Source organism: Carassius auratus, chromosome 32 (assembly GCF_003368295.1).
Source record: "Carassius auratus strain Wakin chromosome 32, ASM336829v1, whole genome shotgun sequence".
Taxonomy (NCBI): Eukaryota; Metazoa; Chordata; class Actinopteri; order Cypriniformes; family Cyprinidae; genus Carassius; species Carassius auratus.
Genome location: NC_039274.1, coordinates 13,700,956 through 13,722,674, shown reverse-complemented (window position 1 = coordinate 13,722,674; position 21,719 = coordinate 13,700,956). Strand labels below are relative to the sequence as shown.

Below are 21,719 nucleotides of genomic sequence, written 5' to 3'. Positions count from 1 at the left end.
AATATAATCTCGCTTTACTTTCTTTCAGGTCAATGTACAGCTCACTATTAAATATAATTTTTGTTTAAAATTATCACTGGGCAAAACCAGGTTGAACTAGACGCCACCTTGTCTCCATGTCAATCAAAGTCCAAACACCCCATGGTCCTGATTAACAGAAAGGCATTTTTATTTAAAAATTAAAGCTTATACCAATAATACAAGCCATGATATTGTAAACTTAGTCATGTTACATTCTATTTGGATTCAACAGCAGAGGAACAATACGAAAGCAATGAGGCAAATTGATTTTTTTAAACCACATCTATTTCACTATAGATCAGGATTAAAATGAAAACAAAACATCTCTTCTTTTTTTGAGACTGAGGGGCTGGGGCTAAACATTTCAACCAAAATCACAGGACAATAAATAAGCATAAAATATCAAAACACAGACCAACTATTGGTTTTCCTGAAAATAAAGTCTAGAAAATATTTTGAGTGAAACGAAGAAGTAAAAGGTCAAATACTCAGGTGGCATTGAAATATACGAGCAATTAAGACAGCCGAGGTACAAGCCTCTGCATTCACATTCATAAAATCAGTATTTCATCTTTGTGCTTGTTTTAGCTTTGTACAGTAGTGCATAAAGACATACTATGCTGGTAGTGAGTCGTTCATGATGATTACATCAGTATCCATTTAAACATAAAACAGCACACTCTCTTTTAAATATATTAAAATCAGTGTTAGTTTGTCTCAGGATCTAATTTGTGTGTATAATATAATGATACACTTGTTTGCTGGTGCCTGTGTGTCTGTTACTCTTCTCTGGCAACACAGACGAGCCCGACAGATGGAGTGTTCTGTAGGACGTGGGGTCCGACTGAGAGTGAGTGGGTAGTGAGCAGGGGGAGGGGTATGACTTCTCTAAACTGCTATTTTGGCCCTTCTCTCAGTCTGTGAACTACAACATTGATTCAAATTATTCTAACTTAAAATCGTTTTATTTGACCCTGATTCGCGTTTGGTGGATGCATCAAAATATTAAATTGGTACACCCAATGAAAACCGGATTTATTTGTGTGATCACTGGTGATTCAAGGGATACTCGACCCCAAAATAAAAATTCTGTTACTAATCGCTTACCCCCACGTCGTTCCAAACCAGTAAAACCTTTGTTTGTCTTCAGAACACAATTGAAGATATTTTGGAAGAAAACTGGGAGGCTTGTGACTGTCCCATAGACTGCCAAGTAAGTTACACTGTCAAAGTCCAGAAAAGTATGAAAGACATCGTCAGAATAGTCCATCTGTCATCAGTGGTTCAACCATAACATTACGAAGCAATGAGAATACTTTTTGTACCAAGTACAAACTGTCACAAAGGCTCCCGGTTTTCATCCAAAATATCTTAAATTGTGTTCTGAAGACGAACTAAGCTTTTACAGGTTTGGAATGGCATGGGCATCCATGGCATCCAAGATGTAGGTGACTTTGTTTCTTCTCAAATGGACCATTGACACTATCTACAATTTCAATTAGGAGTGTCAATGGTCCATTTGAGAGATAGGTGGCAGTAATGCACTTATAAGTCTGCGATCCGCCATAAAGCAAGAAGAAGAAGATACCTCAGGTGCCTGCTGCTGTGAAGTGCGTTCACAAGAGTTCTAACAGTTTGCACATTGCGTGAATCAGAGGTAAATAAAAACTATATAAATTATGTCCAGTTTCTTGCACAGACCGATCGTTTTGTGTCTTTACACATCAATGTATCATCACGAGCCGCGGGGTTTAATATGGATTTGTCTGTGCATGTTTGTTTTTTTACTCTCATAGATCCTGTTACCATTGCCATCCATTGTACGACTGAGAGACTGCACCGGCTGAAGTTAAAAATCATAATTTGTGTTCTACTGAAGAAACAAAGTCACCTACATTTTGGATGCCCTGGGGGTAAGCAGATAAACATAAAATTTTCCTTTTTGGGTGAACTATCTCTTTAAGGCCACAAACAGCCTGCTTCACTCTTCATCTTATTAGAATAGAATTTCCTCACAGTGGTTACATTCACTGACCTAAAACAGCATAGTTCTGAAAATGACAAGTTTGACGACTTTGGAAATGTTCAGCAAAGTTGTCCTGGCAGAAAATGTATAAAACCAGTCTACGGCCATCAGCGTGACAAACAGCATGTAACAGACACACAGAGATTTGGTTCAACATTTCAAAAATTATTCCTCGTAGGAATGTTCTGGTTTTGAATACATTTAGGCGCTGTCCACAGCATTTGTGCCATTATAGTGATTACCTCAGAAAATACATTTCTAGGTAGATAAACATCTGGTTATGCCTCCACACTTACACGTAGCGTGTGAAAGTGAATGAAGATTGTCAGTAAGCGATTCTGTCAAAACTAGGATTTTTGTGTTTTTTAAAAGAAAAACACAGTGATAAGTCTAAAATATTTTCCGTGATAATTGACATAAATGCTGTAAATAGAGCTTGTGTTTACATTCCTTTAAAGGTAAAAACCTGTTTTCTCACTCACTCACAAGATCAGTTGTACACTAGTTTCCCATTAAGAGACAAAACTGTGCCCACATATGATGTCTAAAACTGTTAGAATAAAATAAAGCAAAAGTGATAATACAGACTTTCACAGTGTTACAAAAGATTTCTATTTTAAATAAATGTTATTTTGAACTTTATATTCACCAAAGATTCCTGAAAAAACTATCTCGATTTCCACAACAATATCAAGCAGTGCAACACACTTCAACATTGCTAATAATAATAAATGTTACTTTAGCACCAACTCAGCCTATTAGAGTGATTTCTGAAGGATTGTGTGACACTGAAGACTGGAGTAATGAAGCTGAATATTCAGCTTTGTCATCATTGGAATACATTTTTTCTGTAGTTTTGATCAAATAAATGCAGCCTTGCTGAACATAAGAGACTTCTTTCAAAAACAAAAAAATCTTACCGACTCCAAACCTTTGATCCTTAGTGTGTATAATAATAATAATAATAATAATAATAATAATAACTATAAAACTAAATGTTTGTGGCAAATTATGAAGTACTTGCAATTTACTGTAATTAATAATTTTGCAATTATTTAATGAAGATTCAGTGTCAGCAAACAATGGCACAAAATACTAGACTAACATGCAATGTAAGAAAAGATAAACTGTACAAAGAAAAAGGCTGGGTAAGCGAGAAAACAGGTTTTACCGTGGGAATTCAGATTTTTCACTTTAAAAATATATAAATGCTGGTTTCTTACATGTACACAATTCCAAAAGATGGTGTCAGAGCTTCAGTTTTCAAAGTGTGTAAATATAGAATTAGGATTGTTCAGGTTTTGTGGTATGGACCAATCACTACAGTCTTTGGCAGTGTGAAAACAGCACAAAAACAGACAAAACTCTTTCAATAAATAGGACTAATATGTCAGTTCAATAAAACAAATAATAAAATTCACTTAGTACCAACTAAAACACGAAAGCAGTTCTGCAAGACTATAACAGCAGCTATTAAAGCATGTGAATGGAACTCGTTCTCATATCTGGCAAACTATCATGAGGCCTTGGACTAACAACACTTGCAAAAAAAGTACAATCTTTTGTGTAACAAGGAGGTGCTTTCAAGCTTCTGTAAACTTCCTAATTTCAGCTCAGAGCTGCCTGGAAGGAAACATCAATTTGAGGACATATGACTAGCTCAAGAACAACTGGAGACAATAAGGGTGGTAGCAGTGCTGTCTAAGTCTAAGAAGAACTTGCATTGGTACTTCCAGCTGGATCACGTGGGACCGTCGACTGAAGATGCTTATTTCCAACAGCATCAGTAGCATTTGCACAAAATCACACACAGATGTCTGCTAGCAACTGAAACATTTCCTTGCTCATAATTAAAAAGAAGTTCAAAAAGTACTTGCTCATGCAAACTGCAAGTCTCAGCAAAGCTGTACGAGCTGCCGACTCGGGCAAATACTGATTATACATCTTAACTAATCAGATACGCAGACCCACATATAAACAATGTTCAATGTAACCAGAGTAAAACAAGCTCATAAAATAATTTCGAAATTGTCAACAACAAAAAAAACATCACGACTATATATGTCCCATTGTCATTATTTCAGCTATTGATACAAGCTGTGATTTACAAATTTAACATTAGTTGGATACAGTGTTTCGGCATTTTGATACATAAAACCTTGAGGTGCAGCATCAATGCTTTCTAGAGTCCAACTAAAATGTTTCACATGATATAGCGTCCGACAACACACAAACCGAGAAGGCAAAGGTATGCTGAGGGGAAATGTACATCATTCTGTATGGAGATCAGTCTCTGTCTCGCTCTCAGTCTTACCAGATGAGACGATGACAGGCTGTAACACCACACTGCCTTTAGCTCTGCCCGACAACATTGACACACAACCATACAGACCCCAGTACGAACAGAAAGACACATATTAAGGCCATTTTGTATTAAATGTGGTAGGCTAACCTCTTCTAGAGACCGACCGACCACACATCCGGAGTTAAAGTCTGATAATCACTGAACACATAGTAAACATAACCTGTTTCTCTCCTTCTGTTTCTGCGACACTGTCTCTCACACGCACACAAATGTACACTCACACTTTACAACAAATCTCATCTTAACACTGAGTTATAAATCCTGTAAAAATGTCTTAGCATTAAAAGCAAGATTGCTGTATTTGTAGGCTCAGAAATCGAAGAGGTCCCTAAACCTAATGTTAAATTTACATCATTAATGGAGGCCTTGGTGTCCGCTTGTTATTGTGTTCATCATACCACTGCATATGAAGTATGCACGCATCCAAACATTGTCATGTTTGAGCACTGATGGTCTGCGGAGTGTTATTATGTGGGCAGTACTTGTGTATGATAGAACTTACCGCTACTGTATATCTCTGTTGTGTTACTGTTATGGCAAAGAATAAAGAAAAAGTATATTTAATAACTGATTGGTGTACCAATGTGGGGTTTATGTATTGGAGATTGGACTAAAATCAAATGTTGGGTCTGCTCCTAAAATAGCATTCAACCTAAACTTCTGGTGTGTTTGAAGACATGAGACTTTAGGTACTGAGGGTCAGTCCCAGCCCCATGTGTTCGGGTGAAGATCAACTGCTCTGTGAGGAGGGATGTGAAGGTTGTGCGCTCATGGAGGCTTTACTCTTCTGAGGTCTTCTGAAGCAGTCTTTCATACAGGCTGAGTACATGATGAACAAACTGATACTGCTCCGCTGTCTGGATCATGCCGCCTCTAAAAGCACAACAACAACAACATGAGGCCAACTGTTAATGTACTTAATAGCATCCATGAGTCCAACTTCACACTTAACAATAGCCTAATGGTCTTGCAAGGATGTTTCTCCATGACTTCAGGTTGGCCTGGATACCACTGAGGCCAAACAGCTAACATTCATTCTGCTGCTGTCTCAGTACTCAAACTAACTCTCGTGTTAAAAAGAATGTACAGTATATTTATATATTTTACCTGTCCAAGCGTAGCTGGCTAGTGGTCTTCAGGATGTCAACCACCCCTTCATTGCTTAGCTGCTGGCACAAGATGGAGGTAGCGATGAAACAGCCAGTGCGTCCAATCCCTGCACTAAGAGTTGAGAAATCGCTGTTTAAATATATTAGCTTGATCTTTTTACTTTGTCACTTTAACTGCTTTTTTCAAAAGTGTGTGTTACCTGCAGTGGACAATGACAGGGCCACTGTTGGGCGGAGCCTGTTTCCTCGCTTCTTCCACTTCCTCAACCAAGTCCAAAAGAGGCGGGGCCTTGTCTGGAGTTTTCTGATCTGGCCAGGATGTGTACCAGTACTGTCTGAGAGTGCGCTCCTCACCCTCACTCTACACACAAACAGTCACCAACATGTAAATGCACTTTGCAGTTCATCAAAGCTGTGTTCACACTCCACAAATCTGAACACAGTTTGGCTATATGAGACAAATTTGCAAATCCAACGAGATTCTTCTGATCCTAAGCCAAAATCTGTAACTTTTGATTGCTAGTTTGGCATTTTTGCTGACGGTGGGTTGATGACTATTGCAATCTGATCAAATTCTGCACTGTGGCTTCTCCTATGACAACCACCAAATCAAGAACCGTTAGGAAGACAGAAAAAACACAGCTTGCTCCACATACATCACCATCACTAGACGCGTCATGGATTGATGATGTAAAAACTATGTCTTTGCCCATTTTTAATGAGATAAAATGGCTTAAAACTGGGAGTGTGTTAGTACAGTCTGACAAGCGACAATTGTAAAGGACTCATATAGTGTTTATACACAGGATCGTTTCTAGCCTTCCATCAGTATTGGGGAACTGTTCAAATTAATTAAACTGAATCATGATCAATTTTGCAATTAAAAATCATGAAACATTTTTTTGCAAATCCATTTGACTGATTAGATCAATAACGATTCATTCGCAAACGGCTAGTTCTGATTCTAAACAACCCACAGAAAATACACACGACCTAATTGATGAAATTTTATCAGGGGAAATGATAATCAGGTTGGTATAAGGTAATCTCCACCATTAGTAATATTTTATTGGGGCTTGTGCCCCAGTGTAAAGGGTCTAGCCATGCTCTTGTGTATATACATACACAGACCAAATGATGCCCACAGAAACATATGTATACACATAGTTTGATATATCTCTTTAAGATATCTTACACAGATTTTGTGATTAACTACATTTTTTGTGAAACACTGCATTGCTAAGAATATTTGTTGCCATGACATCCATGCCTCCAGAGGAAACAGTAGAAAACATAGAAGCAAAAAAAAAAAAAAAAAATTGCGCTCGACCTAGACTTCTCTCTTTCTGTCCCTCTCATCTTTCTTCTTTTGTACACAAACATTTAGGAGATTAGACTCTTCTGTGTATATTAGTCTTGTTATTAGTTAGATATACTGTATTGTAATCTCTACATGAAAGAAACCTGAAAAAAAAAGAAATTAGACCTGACAAGTAGAAATGACTTTTAAAAAGTGATGGGTTTTAAACACAGCATTCTCAGATTTCACCTTTTTTTGTCTCTGAATTCTACTTTAAAAGAGGATTGCAAAATTTGATACAGTCAGTCAGTCTTGTCTTTCCTGGGCTATAAACAAATTCAAAGTTACTGCAATGTTGTAATGCAATATTGACCTGTAGGTGGCACTATCATCAAACTGCTAGGGTACCCTCAGGGCATGGTCACATGACACATGACATATCCCACATTTTGTATTGACCAGGATATAGCCTTTGGAGCAACTTTGAAATACAACAAAATTATCTTCTTTAAGTTGGTATCATTTTGCCAAATACTAATAAAAACAAAACCAAATCAGTTATTTTTATTAAACCTTTCAACATAAACGCCTTTACATAATCACAGGATGCATCAAACTCAAGCTTATTCCTCAGTAAAAACGTGTCTTCTCTCTTTGTGTGAACACACACACTCAAACACGAAACAAACCTTCACAGTGAAAATCCTTAGACTGTAGTCATCTGCCTGGATGACCTGTTTGACAGTGATCTCGATACCTTCACAGATGACACTGTCCTCTGGCCAGTATTCTGTGCATTTCTGTGGGACACACACACACTTTATTTAATTAATATTTTTTTATTCAGTCCAGCTAAGCCCATTTTAAACCATTCAGACAGATTCCATTCATAATTCTTGATAACTCGCTAGAATTCACGGTAACACTTTAGAATAAGGTTCCATTAGTTAATGTTAGTTCATGTATTAATTAACATGAACAAACAATGAATAATATATTTATTACTGTATATATTAATTTCCGTTAATGTTAGTTAATGAAAATACAGTTATTCATTGTTAGTTCATGGTAATTCACAGTGCATTAACTAATGTTAACAAGCACAACTTTTGATTTAATTAATGCATTATTAAATGTTGAAATTAACATGAACTAAGACTTATAAATGCTGTAGAAGGATTGTTCTTGCTTAGTTCATGTTAATGAAAGTAGTTAACTAACATTAACTAATGGAACCTTATTCTAAAGTGTTACCGAATTCACCTAGGCACGTAAAGAGTTAAAATCACCTCAACCTTATCTTTATTTACTTTTTGGCTTTCGCAAACACCTTTAGTTACAAATTAGCTTTTGGGCATATAATGAGTGATTTAATGTCCAGCCTTAGTTAGTGCTCAGTATCAATAGTGCGTTGGACAAGAACTAATTATTGTTAATTCAAGTTTGCATAACCCTGATAATCAAAGAAATAATACATAATAATGCTTAAAAAATCTCAAAGATGTTTAATTGCTTAACATGAAACACTGACTGATCAAAATCATGTGACGTGATGTGTGGATATATCCAGACCTCATTTTTTTCTTCAATGTTGGTGATCATGACAATAATGGGACAGCGCTCCTGCCAAACCATCTTCCAGAAATCCCCCACTGTGTTTACAGTTGGACCCTGTGTAGCGATGTATGCCTTTTCTTTCCCTCCATAGCCCTAAAGGAAAAAAGCTAATATCAACAAAAGAAGAACCTTCTATGGCTGATTAGAGAGCCTTAACTTTTCAGCCTACTGCACTTCTATGTGATCATAAATAAAGCATTCACATGCTTACATAAAATGTCTAGTCGCCCAAAACTAACAGCTTGTGATCTCAGAATAAATCTGAAAAGCTATGACATAAAAAAAAGCTGTACTCAGCTAAAAAATTAAAATAAAAAAAGTTAGCGTTTATAGATATTACCTTAACTTAAAGGACAAATGACAGAATCTTACCGAAATATTGCAAGACTTAAACAATATTTAGACAACGCTAAATGATTAACAAATTTGGTTGTTTCCTCATGAACTTATTTGTTCAGTTTATTAAAAATGAACACATAACAGCTTAAATACTTCATAGACAAGCAAAATAAGATTATAATTTGATGCTAACACACACGCTCACCTTCAAATAATTAGCGTTGATGTAGGTGCTGAGAAAATCACCTTCCTCTTTTGCTTGTAAGCAAACTCTGCTGTGTGTGTCTGCAATTTAAAGGTTAGATCTTACAATTACAAATATATGGCAGCATCGATAGTAACAAACCTCATTAGCCATTTCCACATTTTACTATATACAGAGTATTTTACACACTTGGTAGTATGGTTTTGTAGCGATTCTTCCTCACCACGCCAGGAAAATTATATTCCTTTGGGTCCACAAAGTTCATGGGTGTTTCCTGTTTCCACCAGATGCACAAGATGAGGAGTGTTGTCATGTTACAATCACTGTTTTACAGAGTAGATTGATGTTACTGTGAGTGATACTCACATAGAACTCGGCCTGCAGTGTAGCGTCGTCCAGTGCGCGCTTGTGCAGCTGCTCGGGGGTGAGCAGGTTGGATGCGTTCTGCAGGTACTCCTGTGCGCTCTGCTCTCTAGGGGACAGCAGCGCTCCATAGGGCTCTGTAGTACCAGGGGTGCACATGTCCAACGTCAGCGACACGTTAGAACCTCTCCTGAAAATCACAACAGAGTTCGTGTGATGTCCCCAAAGTAAAACAATGTGATTTCAAATGCATTTCAGAGTTTTTTTGTTGTTTTTTTTTAGTTTCTGTTTTACACACTTTAGAATATGACATTCTGACTAAATGAAAAGGGAATTCTTCTGTAGTTAAAATATTTATTTAAAGATGCTTATAAATATATTTAACAATTGCTTTTGAATGTTTAATTATGACAAAAGTGGTTAGCCTTTCCGTCATCACCACTATATTTATGATTCTTACCTCATTAAAAGATTGCGCACACTGTTACATTAAACACTAAATGGAACTCTCAAAACCATCATAGAATAGTCTAAAAGCAAACAACAACAACAAATTATTTATAAGATGTAAAACACATCAAATGCAAAGCATTGTCTCACCTTTCCTGCAAGCCCACAGGTTTGACAGAGAGAGTGACAGGGTCAGCCTCGGTCTTCATGTCCATAAAGCAGTCAAACACGGGGGTCTCCGGAACAGCATCCAGCTCGTAGAAATCCTGCTTAGCATCTGTCCATTCTGAATATGTAAAGGAGGGCTGCCTGCTCATGGACTGACGACGGTCGTCAGGGAAGCAAGACGGGTTGCCAGGCACCAGGGTTTTAATGCAGAACAGTGTCTGTTGTGACAGCAAGTTCAAGCTTTACACAAAGGAATGAGTGCATGCTCTTTTTAAATAAGCTGTGGCAACACTTTGAACTGAGCACATGCTGTAATGCAGTTTGACGGAAATCAAGTTATTGTATAAACAGGCTAAACTAAAGCTCTGAGTAACAAAGAGGCGATAACATAAAGAAACATACTCACTCCAGTACCAAGGATGACTACACCTAAGAAGAGTGTGGCTATGAGGGGCAACAAGCTATCCACCCTCCATATCTCCATCTGCAGACGATCAACCACATATGATATTGAATCCCTTTTAAATTCTCTTTCTCATCAGAGTTTTTCACTTTGTTCTGACAGAGAAGATATTTCAGCTCTAGCGCCATCACCTGTTGACCGTAGGCATCACTGGTGGAGAGAAGGTACTGAAGGAGATCCAAAACTTTATGTGCTGCTGGAAAAGCCTGGTATCCATTCAGCATGTAAAGGACCCACAAACCCTGAACACACCAACAATACACACTTACTATATCACACACAAACCCTTCAAGAGACAACAGTGACTTACATATCAACAACTAGGAATGGCAACGAAAGATATGAGACACTGGATATGAATCACTAAATGTGTTTTGGTATTTTGCCACAAGTTTAATTAATAAATGAATAAATGATTATTGTTTTGCAAATACACTACCATTCAAAAGTTTGGAATGGGCAAGTTTTTTAAAATGTATTTATTGTATTTGAGTTTTGTTAAGTATCCTAAAGGAACACTTTTTGAATATTTTTTTTTTATACGCTCATTTTTCAACTCCCCTAGAGTTAAACAATTGAGTTTTACCATTTTCGAATCCATTCAGCCGAACTCCGGGTCTGGCGGCAGCACGTTTAGCTTAGCTTAGCATAGATCATTGAATCGGATTAGACCGTTAGCATCTCGCTCAAAAATGACCAAAGAGTTTCTATATTTTTCCTATTTTAAAACTTGACACTTTTGTAGTTACATCATGTACTTAGACGGACGGAAAATTGAAAATTTTGGATTTTCTGGGTCGATATTGCTAGAAACTATACTCTCATTCCGGCGTAATAATCAAGGAACTTTGCTGCCATGCCATGGGTGCAGCAGATGCAGTGATATCACGCAGCGCCTGAAAATAGTCCACAGCAACTCTGCTATTGCTGCAACTACACAAACTAAATGGGGACTATTTTCAGGCACTGCGTTATATCAAGTGCAATATTTAAGCTCATCAAGGTTGCATTTATTGAATTTAAAAAAATCAGAAACTATTGTGAAATATTATTACAATTTAAAATATTTTTTTATATTTTCATATAATTTAAAATGTAATTTATTCCAATGATGGCGAAGATTAATTATCATCAGCCATTACTCCAGTCTACAGTCACATGATTTTTCAGAAATCATTCTTATATGCTGATTTGCTGTAAATAATAATAATAATAATAATAATAATAATAAAATTTTTTTTTTTTTTGGAAACCATGATATATTTTTTTCAGGGTTCTTTGATGATTAGCAAGTTCAAATTAACAGCATTTATTTTAAATAGAAACATTTTGTAACATTAAATAACTTTATTGTCACTTGATCAAGTTTATGTATCCTTGCTGAATAAAAGTATTAATTTCTTTGAAAAAAATAAAGCACTGACCCCAAACTTTTGAATGGTAGTTTATGTGTATATATAAGTCTTGGTATATAAGTTAGCTGGTTTGTCAGACAGGAAGGCATGCGGTGCAGTTATTGACTGTAGGGTCAACCACAGCAGACCCCAGAACAGACAGTTTTTTTTCTATACTTATATGCACAAACACATTCAGACACAAAGACAAATAAGCACACAGATTTTCAAACACACCATAACAATGGTTTTATTGTCAATTTACTTGACAAAAACCTTCATTAAACATGTATAACTTTCATGATTAAAAAAATTTAATAGAAAAATTATTTAGCTACACAACAAAATGATCAACTCCTTAATTCTGATTAAAAATGCTTAATCAGCAAAAGGCCAAAAATTGCCACTTTTATACAAAACCAGAACACAAGTGAAACACACTCACACATACAGCCATAAAAATCAATAAATAGTTAATGGTGTGCACATCTGCATAAAGAGATATATATGTGTTAAGGTGAGACACTGCAGGCAAAAACACTGTTTTTTCAAGCACCTGTCAATTTTGAGATTTGGGGATTTTTGGTTTTTCATAAAGTGCTTTTTCAAACTAGTGGAAGGAAAACATCCAAAAGAAACTGTTAAGTGTTTCTTTTATAGCACTTTATCTGTTTGTGTCAATAGATTTCAATTACAATACATATTTTTAAAGGCCGTTTTCTCAAAATGAGTTTGTTTTTTTCAACACTGAGCCATAAATCTCCACTTGAGTAGCACTTACACACACCAAACTTGACATTTTTATTCCTGTCTATATTCTGAAGGTTTTTACAGAGGGATTTGTTCATATATATTTTCCTTGATTATATACAACATTTTATTCCCCCCAAAATTGTGAAAATATATTGTTTTCTGGCTGTTCAAAGTATTTTCTGAATTATGGAGTGACAAAAAACATTAACCTTTTTACACCTCTGTAAAAACATTTGACTCTAATATGTCAAAAAAATTAAACAAACTTCATCTAGTGTTCAGATTTTTGTACTAGACATTTATGCAAATTAGCACATATTTCATTAAATAATGCCTCATTTGCATATCTAAACATAACATTTTTGAAAACTTGTAATACAAAAAATGTTTGCAATAATCAATGTAATCAATCAACTGGGTAAGTAAGGTGATAACTATTAGTTATTTTTTTTTGCCCTATTCACCTGCAGTGTCTCGCCTTTTTATTTGTTATTTGCTTATTATTTGAGAAATGTGCATAAACTCACTGTGAGTTGAGACAGTGTGTACAGCAGGAGGAAAGCACTGGCTGTAACACTTGCTTTCAATATTCTTTCCCATAGAGCGATCCCAACCTCTGGCAGGGGATCATCTGTAAGTGGGGTGGCATCCTCCTGCTCTTTGGGTGCGTCCTCTCCAACAGGGGCTTCTGCCATACTGTCTTAAAATGTCCTGTCTTTAAACAGCTGAAATAGACACAGAGAAAACCATGTTTTCTACTAGAGGCAGAAGATAATAAAATGTGTGTAAAAATATACAACAAAAACAAAATGTACATCTTATTTAGAGCAAACAGCAGCAAGCAGCAATGCAGCTGAATGTAATCACAGAGTAGTACACTACAGCTTCTGCAGTAGTCTCATAATTCATGGCATTGCTGTGGGAGGAATGACACATTTAGAGGTGGACTATGCAAATGAGACAGTGCTGCGGACATTACGCTAACATGGGGTGTTATGCCATATACAGTGTGAACTGTATCACAAGATCCATAATGATTAGCATTAAGAAAAGATTTGAGGTTTGAGCGGCAGTGAGTAATGTTATTCTAACTGCATTACATTCACCATCTAATTTTGCATGATTACTGTTAGTCTACTGTTTTATTCTTTATTCATTAAATGGGAACCATTGACCATATGGAATCATTTTCTTTTATCAGGTTTTAACGCATGCTGAGGCACGAGCTGAAGTCGATACTGAAATATCCCCCATCATTTGAATTACAGCTGATCACATTCTTATCACTTTCTTTCTTTTTTTCACAGCAGAAATGCTTATGACAAAATGTGTTCAATATTGAAACACATCACTGTGCACTGACAGACAGAAGGAAAAGGCTGTGTGTCACCTTTAGTGCGGAGTCAACATTCACTGCTGGAGTGGATCACTCTGATCAATACTCCACACACACACACACACACACACACACACACACACACACACACACACGCACACGTACACACACACACACACACACACACACACACACACACACACACACACGCACACACACACACACACACACACACACACTGAGGCTGCATTTACAAGAAAAACAGTCACTTCAGCAACAAACACACCCATCCCCCTTTCTTTCACTCCTTTCTCTCTCTTTCTGACCCTCAACTCATCACATCTCTTCTCCCTCTCTTTTCATACGTCTGACCCTCATCTGCGACTGGTCTTCTTCCATCCATTCTCTATCCATCTTATCCTCCTTCTTTTACCTATCTTCTGTGATGAATATTATTAATTTATTTATTCCTGTGCTCTATTCATGCTGCAGCTGGATGCTCTTGAATTGTCAGAATGAGCTATAAAGAGAAGAGATCGCTCAGTTGAAAGATGCACACACACACAAACACACACACACACACACACACACGCACGCACACACATACAAGTACACACCCTTCGCAGATTGTCTTTCATCAAACCTAAGCATAATCATCTCATGCCACTTGCTCAATCAGCATTCAGTTCCCAGCCACAAACTGTATAACAGGGAAAGATGAAGAAAGAACAGCCTTTGCAGGCAGGTATCTGAATATTTAGAAAGGGAAACTATATTTTTTGTTTTTAAATTATTTGACAACATTGGTGTCCTCTACTCTCCACAAATAATTAAATAATCTCAGTAAAAATGTGTTTTCATTTATCCTCACGTTTTGCTGTCTTCACTTTTTATAGACTAAAACATCAGAATTAGTGGTCAACGGATATATCGCCAAGGCCGATATATCTGGCCGATATTTGGCATTTTTCAAATATCGGCATCAGTCTATAAGTTTTTCTGTTGGCTGATGTGTTCGAGGTGGGACTTTTATTTTGACGCCGCTGAGAGCAGCAGCGCATGATCATACAGTGCTCACACTCTCCTTCTTGTTTACTGTTGTTGTTAACTGTTCGGTCTAATACAGATAGAAGTCTGTCTGATAATCAGAAACAAAGGAATTAATGTATACAGAAATTATTATAAAGATTTATTTTATATCAGGCCTATTAGTAATAGAAAGGCAAACATTATAATACTTTCCCGTTTGCTGTCAGCATTAAACAAATACATATTTGTATAATTTAAACAAATCTTTGAATAACTAATGAACATTTAATTTCACAAACCTTGCAAACTTAGTCGAATCCAGCTGTGAGATTTTGTGAAGTGTGTATGTGTATCCAGCATGATCACATGTTCTCTGTATGAAGGTCGGTCCATGTGAATTGAATGCTATAATTTAAACTCGTGAATTCAAATGATGCTGCGCTTTATGTATTTGCCCACTGTCATATTCATGTAATTTTCCCTGTGTGCTGTATGTAAAATGAGGGTTACCCTGGCTTTATTTGAAAAATAAATGCACACAAACTTCCCAGAATACTGAGTGCCCTGTTGGTTACAGTGTTTACTTTTTTATATTATAATTTTATTAAATATTAATTTATTTGTGAAAAATACTGTCATCTAAAGTATAAGTATGTTTCTTTTACACAATTATTTTTTAATCCATTGTCAAATGATTTCAATTATATAAAATATTAATAATACAATATTAATAACATTAACAATAAAATATTAATAATATTAATAATAAAATATTAATTATAATAAAATTATAATAATAATAAAAATATCGGCTTTATATCGGCTATCACCCATAATCCCCCCCTCCCCCCACCGCTTTGCAAGATATCGGGATTAGCTGTCAAAAAACACATATCGGTCGACCACTAATCAGAATTTAAAATTACAACCTGTATTCATTTGTCAATGATAGTAAATACATAGAATAAATAAAAAAATTTAGGTCTGTAAGATTTTTTTTTTTTAACTAACCCTAAACTTTTGAATGGCAGTGTATATAAAAATAATTTGAACTTAAAGGGGTTATATGATGCGATTTAAATTTTTCATTTCTCTTTGAAATGTTTAAAGCTCCTGGTGAATAAAGAAGATCTGTATAGTTGCAAAGACTAATGTCTCAAATCCAAAGAGAAGACTCTGCCACCCCCCCCCCCCCAAATGGATCATTCAAACACGCCCTCACGTCTATATCATATAAATCAAATATTTGCATAATGCTGCCCAAATTTTCATGCAAAGAAAGAAGGCGTGGTTTCAGTAACTGCAGTTAGTGTTGAAGCAGTCATGTCAGGGAGATGATGTGTGTATCTAGGCGAAACCAAAATAACTTTATTTGGCCTTCCAGAATTAGATGCATTTAGGAATCTTTAAAATTACTTACAACAGAACAGCAACACATTTTATGGACGACTGTTTCGTGACACTAGGAGAGGAGGTCAGTCTGACTTTGCTATGATAATCTGCCGCTTCTGAATCAGCTGTAAGTATGTTTTGTTATTAATTTAAGTATTTGCTATTTACTGTTCAAATGCGGAGTTTTGCACTTCGCGTGTATGTGTGTAGGAGAGAGAGAGAGAGAGAGAGAGAGAGAGAGAGAGAGAGAGAGACGATCACAGTGGAGTCATCTGTTTTAACAGTCTGTGGCTTGTTTACTGCAAACACATACAAGCTTCATCACTGTGTCTGTCATGTGACTCTGTTCCCCTTTCAGGCTTGAACTGATGGTAAAACTAAGGACATTATTAACTCTCTTTACATTTATTTTGAAAGATGAAGCTTGCGATTATGGAAAGGGGTGTTACATTTCTGACGAATGCTTGCGGTGTTCGGCCAATCACAATGCACGGGGTCAGTTGGCCAATCAGAGCAGACTGCGCTTGTCGGATGGAGGAACTTTGTAGAAAATAACACGTTTGAGAGAGGCGGGGCATAGAGGACCTACAATAATGTACAGTATTTGAAAAATAATGTGTTTTTTGTATATTAAAGCATGTCAACAGATTCTGTTACACCAAATACACAAACTAATGATCTTTAAAAAAAGCATCATATGACCCCTTTAATATTTAATAACTGAATTTATGTAAATAAAAAAGATATATTTTCATAAGTGTAAAACAAGATTTTAAAGTTATAACTTCACTTCCTTTCTTACTGAACTATATTAACAATAATTAACTTATTATCTAAATGAATATATGTTTATTATTATTATTATTATTATTTATAGTTGATTTACTATATTTCAATATATTATAAACTTATCTTAATTATTCAAACAAATTTGGTTAAGTTGAACTTAAAGCACTTTTGTGCTAGTGTTGTGTGTATAGGTACAAAAAGACTATTGCATGGATTTTATAAACCACACCACAATCCAAAGTATTCTCTTTGTGAGAAAGAAAGAACAGACATATTGTACTTCATAAAGAAACAATGAAGGACTTACTGTATAAAAAAGCAAAGTTAGGCTCACATGACAGTGACAAACGCCTCTCTCAGGACCTAAAACAAACTAGGAGTAGTGAGAAGAAGAATTAGGAAAATAGGAACTATTTGCCTTGCATTTAATGTCAATATATAAACCAGTAGAAGATCATCCTTACTCATGCAGCTCTGTACGGAGCACTACAGATGGTGATACAAGCAGAGGATACTGCGTGCCAAGTCAACCAACAGGAATCACTGAGCAGTGTTGAATAAATAGCCCTCCATGTGTGTCTATCACAGAAAAATGACAGGTGGTCAAAATACAGCAGGAGAGATGATGAATCCAAGCAAGACATCCAGGAATTAAATGCAGTATAAGCAACAGGCTAGACAAAAGACCAACAAACAAGGAAGAACTTAAGGTCTGTGAGGAACGTATCTAAAACGCATTCAGTCCTCTCCTCTACGATCAGTAAACAATAGCTGCAGAGGTCTGGTCTGGCAATGACGTGATCTACATTGGCATTGGGGTAACCATGGAAACAAATACACTCAGCAGCAAACGGTTTATATAGAACCACAATCAACACCCCCTCTACACACACACACACACACACACACAGTTATACACACTCTAACACCCACACACACAGACACGCAAAGGGATAATGCAGCAGACACAATAGTGGACTAAAAAGGAGAAATACAGTTCCCATCTGGCTCCTGCAACATTTAAAGGCATATCCTGCCTTTTGTGTTTGAAACAAATATGAAATCCTTTTTTTTTTTCACAGTTTCCACTGAGATGCAAATTCATTGTACTGAGCTCTTTTAATATATAGCTAGCTAACCCAAAACTATACATACAAACACACATTAACAGCATAAACTAAACAGACATATTCCACGGCCTCCGCACTGTAAGAGAGAGGCAGAATACACGCTACACAAACAAACAGTGATTGACAATAACTGTTAGCAGTTCATCATGGCCTTATTTTTTATTTTGGATACAAAAGAAGTTTATCCATAAAGGATTTTTTTTTTTCACAGACACGAATTAGCTAATGGAAATACTGATTTTTCCATGTAAATAGTTTTGATTAAATAGAACAGCATGAGAGAGTGCAAAAGAGAGAGAGAGAGAGAGAGAGAGAGAGAGAGAGAGAGAGAGAGAGAGAGAGAGAGAGAGATTGTCTGCTTAATAGCAGCCCTACACTATAAGGCCGGTGTTTCATTGTGCTTGCTCGTATGAGAGGATTATGATTTATGGATGAGTTAAATCAGTGTGCTTAAGTTCTGCAGACTGAGCCCAATATTGCTCTCCATCTCTGATTTTCAAGAATAAGAGCATGGTTTTCCAAAGAACCCACCTCTCTGTCTCGTTCTCCACCTATGAAATGCATTGCTGATGTGATCATCTGGTTGTATACATTTCAGAGAAAGAAATGACAAACACAGGGCCACAGACTGGAAAGAAAGAACGAGAGAGAGCGAGAGAGACTGAAATCACGGCCAGAGGATTATTTGGACCAGTCTCCCTCCCCTTGTAATAGTCAGACGGATATAGTCTCATTGGCTTAATACACTGATTAGAAGCAAACATCCTTTTCTAAAAAATAATTCCTGCTCTAACAGTCATTACATAGACCCAAAGTCTGAATTATTCAAATCAAAGCTTGCCCCCCCCCCCCCTCCCCTGACACACACACACAGTCGAGCAATCAGATAGACACACACACACACACACACACACACACACGATGGCAGCCTATCTGGGGAATATCAGGCACAAAGCAGAATTAGATACTCTACACTTGTTGAATGCCATTTAAGGATCACAAATGCATCTCCCAAAAACCCATCCCATAGGTTATGTAAAATTATCCTCCTATATATAGCTATAAACATACCCATAAAGTAAATCTGTTTTTCGTCCCCATAAACATAAAAAACATTTACTTCGATGTAGCACCAGTCATTGTGTTCACCAACTAAGACCGCCAAATGTTTTCTTATGATAGCAAGAGTAGCACATAGTCTACCAAATCTGCGGTTGTTTTTAAGAACGAAACAGACAGAATAAATATGCGTAAAGGCACCATACTGAAAGACCTCGTTCATTGACTCGCTTCGCCTCTTCATTGAGAACAACACTTCAGCATCCTCAGAAAACATGACGCGCGCTTCCACGGCATGAAATGGACACTGAATAATAATGCACACCGCACCGTATACGGCGAAATACGGATGCGCTCTTACCTCTCAGATGGGTGAAAGCTGTGGAAATGAGCGCGGAGATTCGCGCAGCATCATTAATATTCACATCACAGCGCTCTCGGAGACGCGCGCGGAGGAAGAGCAGGCAGCGGGAGACGCTGCAGAGCCGAAGAGCAGTCCTCCATAAGAGCCCGCCTCTCTGAACTGACAATCACATTAATGAGGAGGGTCTGAGTGCGTGCGTGCGTGCGTGCGTGCGTGCGTGAGCGCGCTCGTGTCTCAATATGCTCTGTCTCTCTCTACCGAGTAGCCTATATTTTTGTTTCGTGAGATCCCTCTTGTGTGGTTTTCAATAGGTGTTGATTTATGAGGTATTGTCTCTCGCGAGGCGGATGGTGCGATGCTTCGCTTCAGGTGGCAGCTAGAGGTGTAACCTTGGCAACGCATCTCAGGGTAGAACGGGGCTGAGGGATGCGCTTTAGTGCCCTCTTCTATTCAGTCCCCTCAGCACCCACAGCAACTGCGTCTTTTCCTAAACCAAATGAAAGCACATGAAAACGTGCTGGATGTTTTGCACAAGAGAGTCTGTCACATTTTGTGAATCTGACGAGATACGTTTTCATTCACTTTCTTTCTTTCTTTCTTTCTTTCGTTCTTTCTTTCTTTCTTTCTTTCTTTCTTTCTTTCTTTCTTTCTTTCTTTCTTTCTTTCTTTCTTTCAATGTTTTAAAAACCCACAGACTATATATTCTACAAGTAGCTGCTTCCATCTAGTGGCGCTTAACCATAGACAGTTAAAGAAATGGACACAGCGACCCCATTGGATTCAACGGAGAAAAATGAAGTCGATTAGAAACAGGAAGGCAGGGCTTCATATTTTATTGAAGCAGCCCGGGGTGCCGCCATTGGCTAGCGGACCCCCCACCGGCTATTAGCATTCCATTGACTCCCATTCATTTTGGCGTCACTTTGACAGCGAATAACTTTACATCTGAGGCATTTAAAGACTCCATTTGTCAATTAATTATTTATAAAGAAACACGAAAATGTATAAAATGCTCCATTACCTTGTATCTTACGTTATGGCCCCGTAGAAGTAGTTTTTATAAAAATAGACTAGGATTGAAGGAGAAATTACCGTATGGTCAGGAGGAGAAGCTCGCATGCAATCTTTTACTGTCTACGAGGCAATCGGGGGGACGTGGAGGCATAAAGTCAAGGGAGATAATTAAAATTTGCTCCTGTTCACGCTCGCCTTCTCTGCAAGATTCGGTGGGTGATTTGACCCCCAGGAAGTGCGTGCTTCTAATCATAGACAGTAACAGAAATGTTCACAGCGTACCCATTGGATTCAACGGATTAGACAGTAAAAGAAATGGACACAGCGACCCCATTGGATTCAACGAAGACAAGTAAGGTCAATTAGAAGCACGCACTTCCTGGGGGTCGAGCGTACTGTGCAGACTCAAACTGAGCTTGATGACGTAGATGTCACGTGAGCAACCTGTCTGACAATTGTAAGTCTTCTTATCGCTGTGCCAAGAGAAATCTGAATCACCCACTGATTATTGCAGAGAAGGTGAGCATGAACAGTAGCAATTTTTGGTATTCTGATGAATTATCTCCCTTGACTTTATGCCTCCACGTCCCCCCGATTGCCTCATAGACAGTAAAAGATTGTCTGCAAGCTTCTCCTCCTGTCCATACGGTAATTTCTCTACTGTGCGACAGAGAGTCGCAGGTTACGATGCAATGGTTAGCCTATTTTAACAAAAACTGCTTCTACGGGGCCATAACGTAAGATACAAGGTAATGGAGCCTTTTATACATTTTCGTGTTTCTTTATAAATAATTAATTGACAAATGGAGTCTTTAAACGCCTCAGATGTAAAGTTATTCGATTTGTCAAAGTGACGCCAAAATGAATGGGAGTCAATGGAATGCTAACAGCAGGTGGGGGTCCGCTAGCCAATGGCGGCACCCCGGGCTGCTTCAATAAAATATGAAGCCCTGCCCCACGCGCTTAACTATAGTCTGTATTGATGATCGTCAGCAGCGCCGCCTGTGGTCATCATACGCAAACAAACGCAGCA

At 37.4% G+C, this 21,719-nt stretch overlaps 1 protein-coding gene across 2 annotated transcripts; it reads right to left on the bottom strand.

The window, feature by feature from the left end:
* Window positions 1-1,514: 1,514 nt before the first annotated feature.
* On the bottom strand, window positions 1,515-20,057 carry LOC113051631 (tyrosine-protein phosphatase non-receptor type 5-like). Of its 2 annotated transcripts, XM_026215534.1 has the most exons (15): window positions 19,670-20,056; window positions 17,584-17,698; window positions 17,427-17,492; window positions 13,101-13,298; window positions 10,558-10,668; window positions 10,370-10,447; window positions 9,946-10,181; window positions 9,349-9,535; window positions 9,172-9,256; window positions 8,983-9,062; window positions 8,394-8,531; window positions 7,511-7,621; window positions 5,722-5,882; window positions 5,520-5,633; window positions 1,515-5,285 (listed from the first exon to the last, which is right to left on the bottom strand). In XM_026215534.1, exons 4-15 carry the CDS (start codon window positions 13,266-13,268, stop codon window positions 5,192-5,194), a joined length of 1,563 nt encoding a protein of 520 aa, XP_026071319.1. In that variant the 5' UTR covers window positions 13,269-13,298; window positions 17,427-17,492; window positions 17,584-17,698; window positions 19,670-20,056; the 3' UTR covers window positions 1,515-5,191. The 2 variants fall into 2 exon arrangements, with proteins under 2 accessions (XP_026071319.1, XP_026071320.1); XM_026215535.1 differs by lacking the exons at window positions 17,427-17,492; window positions 17,584-17,698 and having other exon boundaries at window positions 19,670-20,057.
* Between the last annotated feature and the right edge of the window lie 1,662 nt (window positions 20,058-21,719).

What these genes read in the sequence shown, in the direction of transcription:
- LOC113051631 (XM_026215535.1), bottom strand. Translation starts at nt 13,268, where the DNA reads ATGGCAGAAGCCCCTGTTGGAGAGGACGCACCCAAAGAGCAGGAGGAT. An exon ending in CTACAAAACCATACTACCAA is followed by an intron (nt 9,063 to 9,171) that starts GTGTGTAAAATA and finishes TTTAAATTGCAG; the next exon opens with ACACACACAGCAGAGTTTGC. An exon ending in CCTGTCATTGTCCACTGCAG is followed by an intron (nt 5,634 to 5,721) that starts GTAACACACACT and finishes CTCAACTCTTAG; the next exon opens with TGCAGGGATTGGACGCACTG.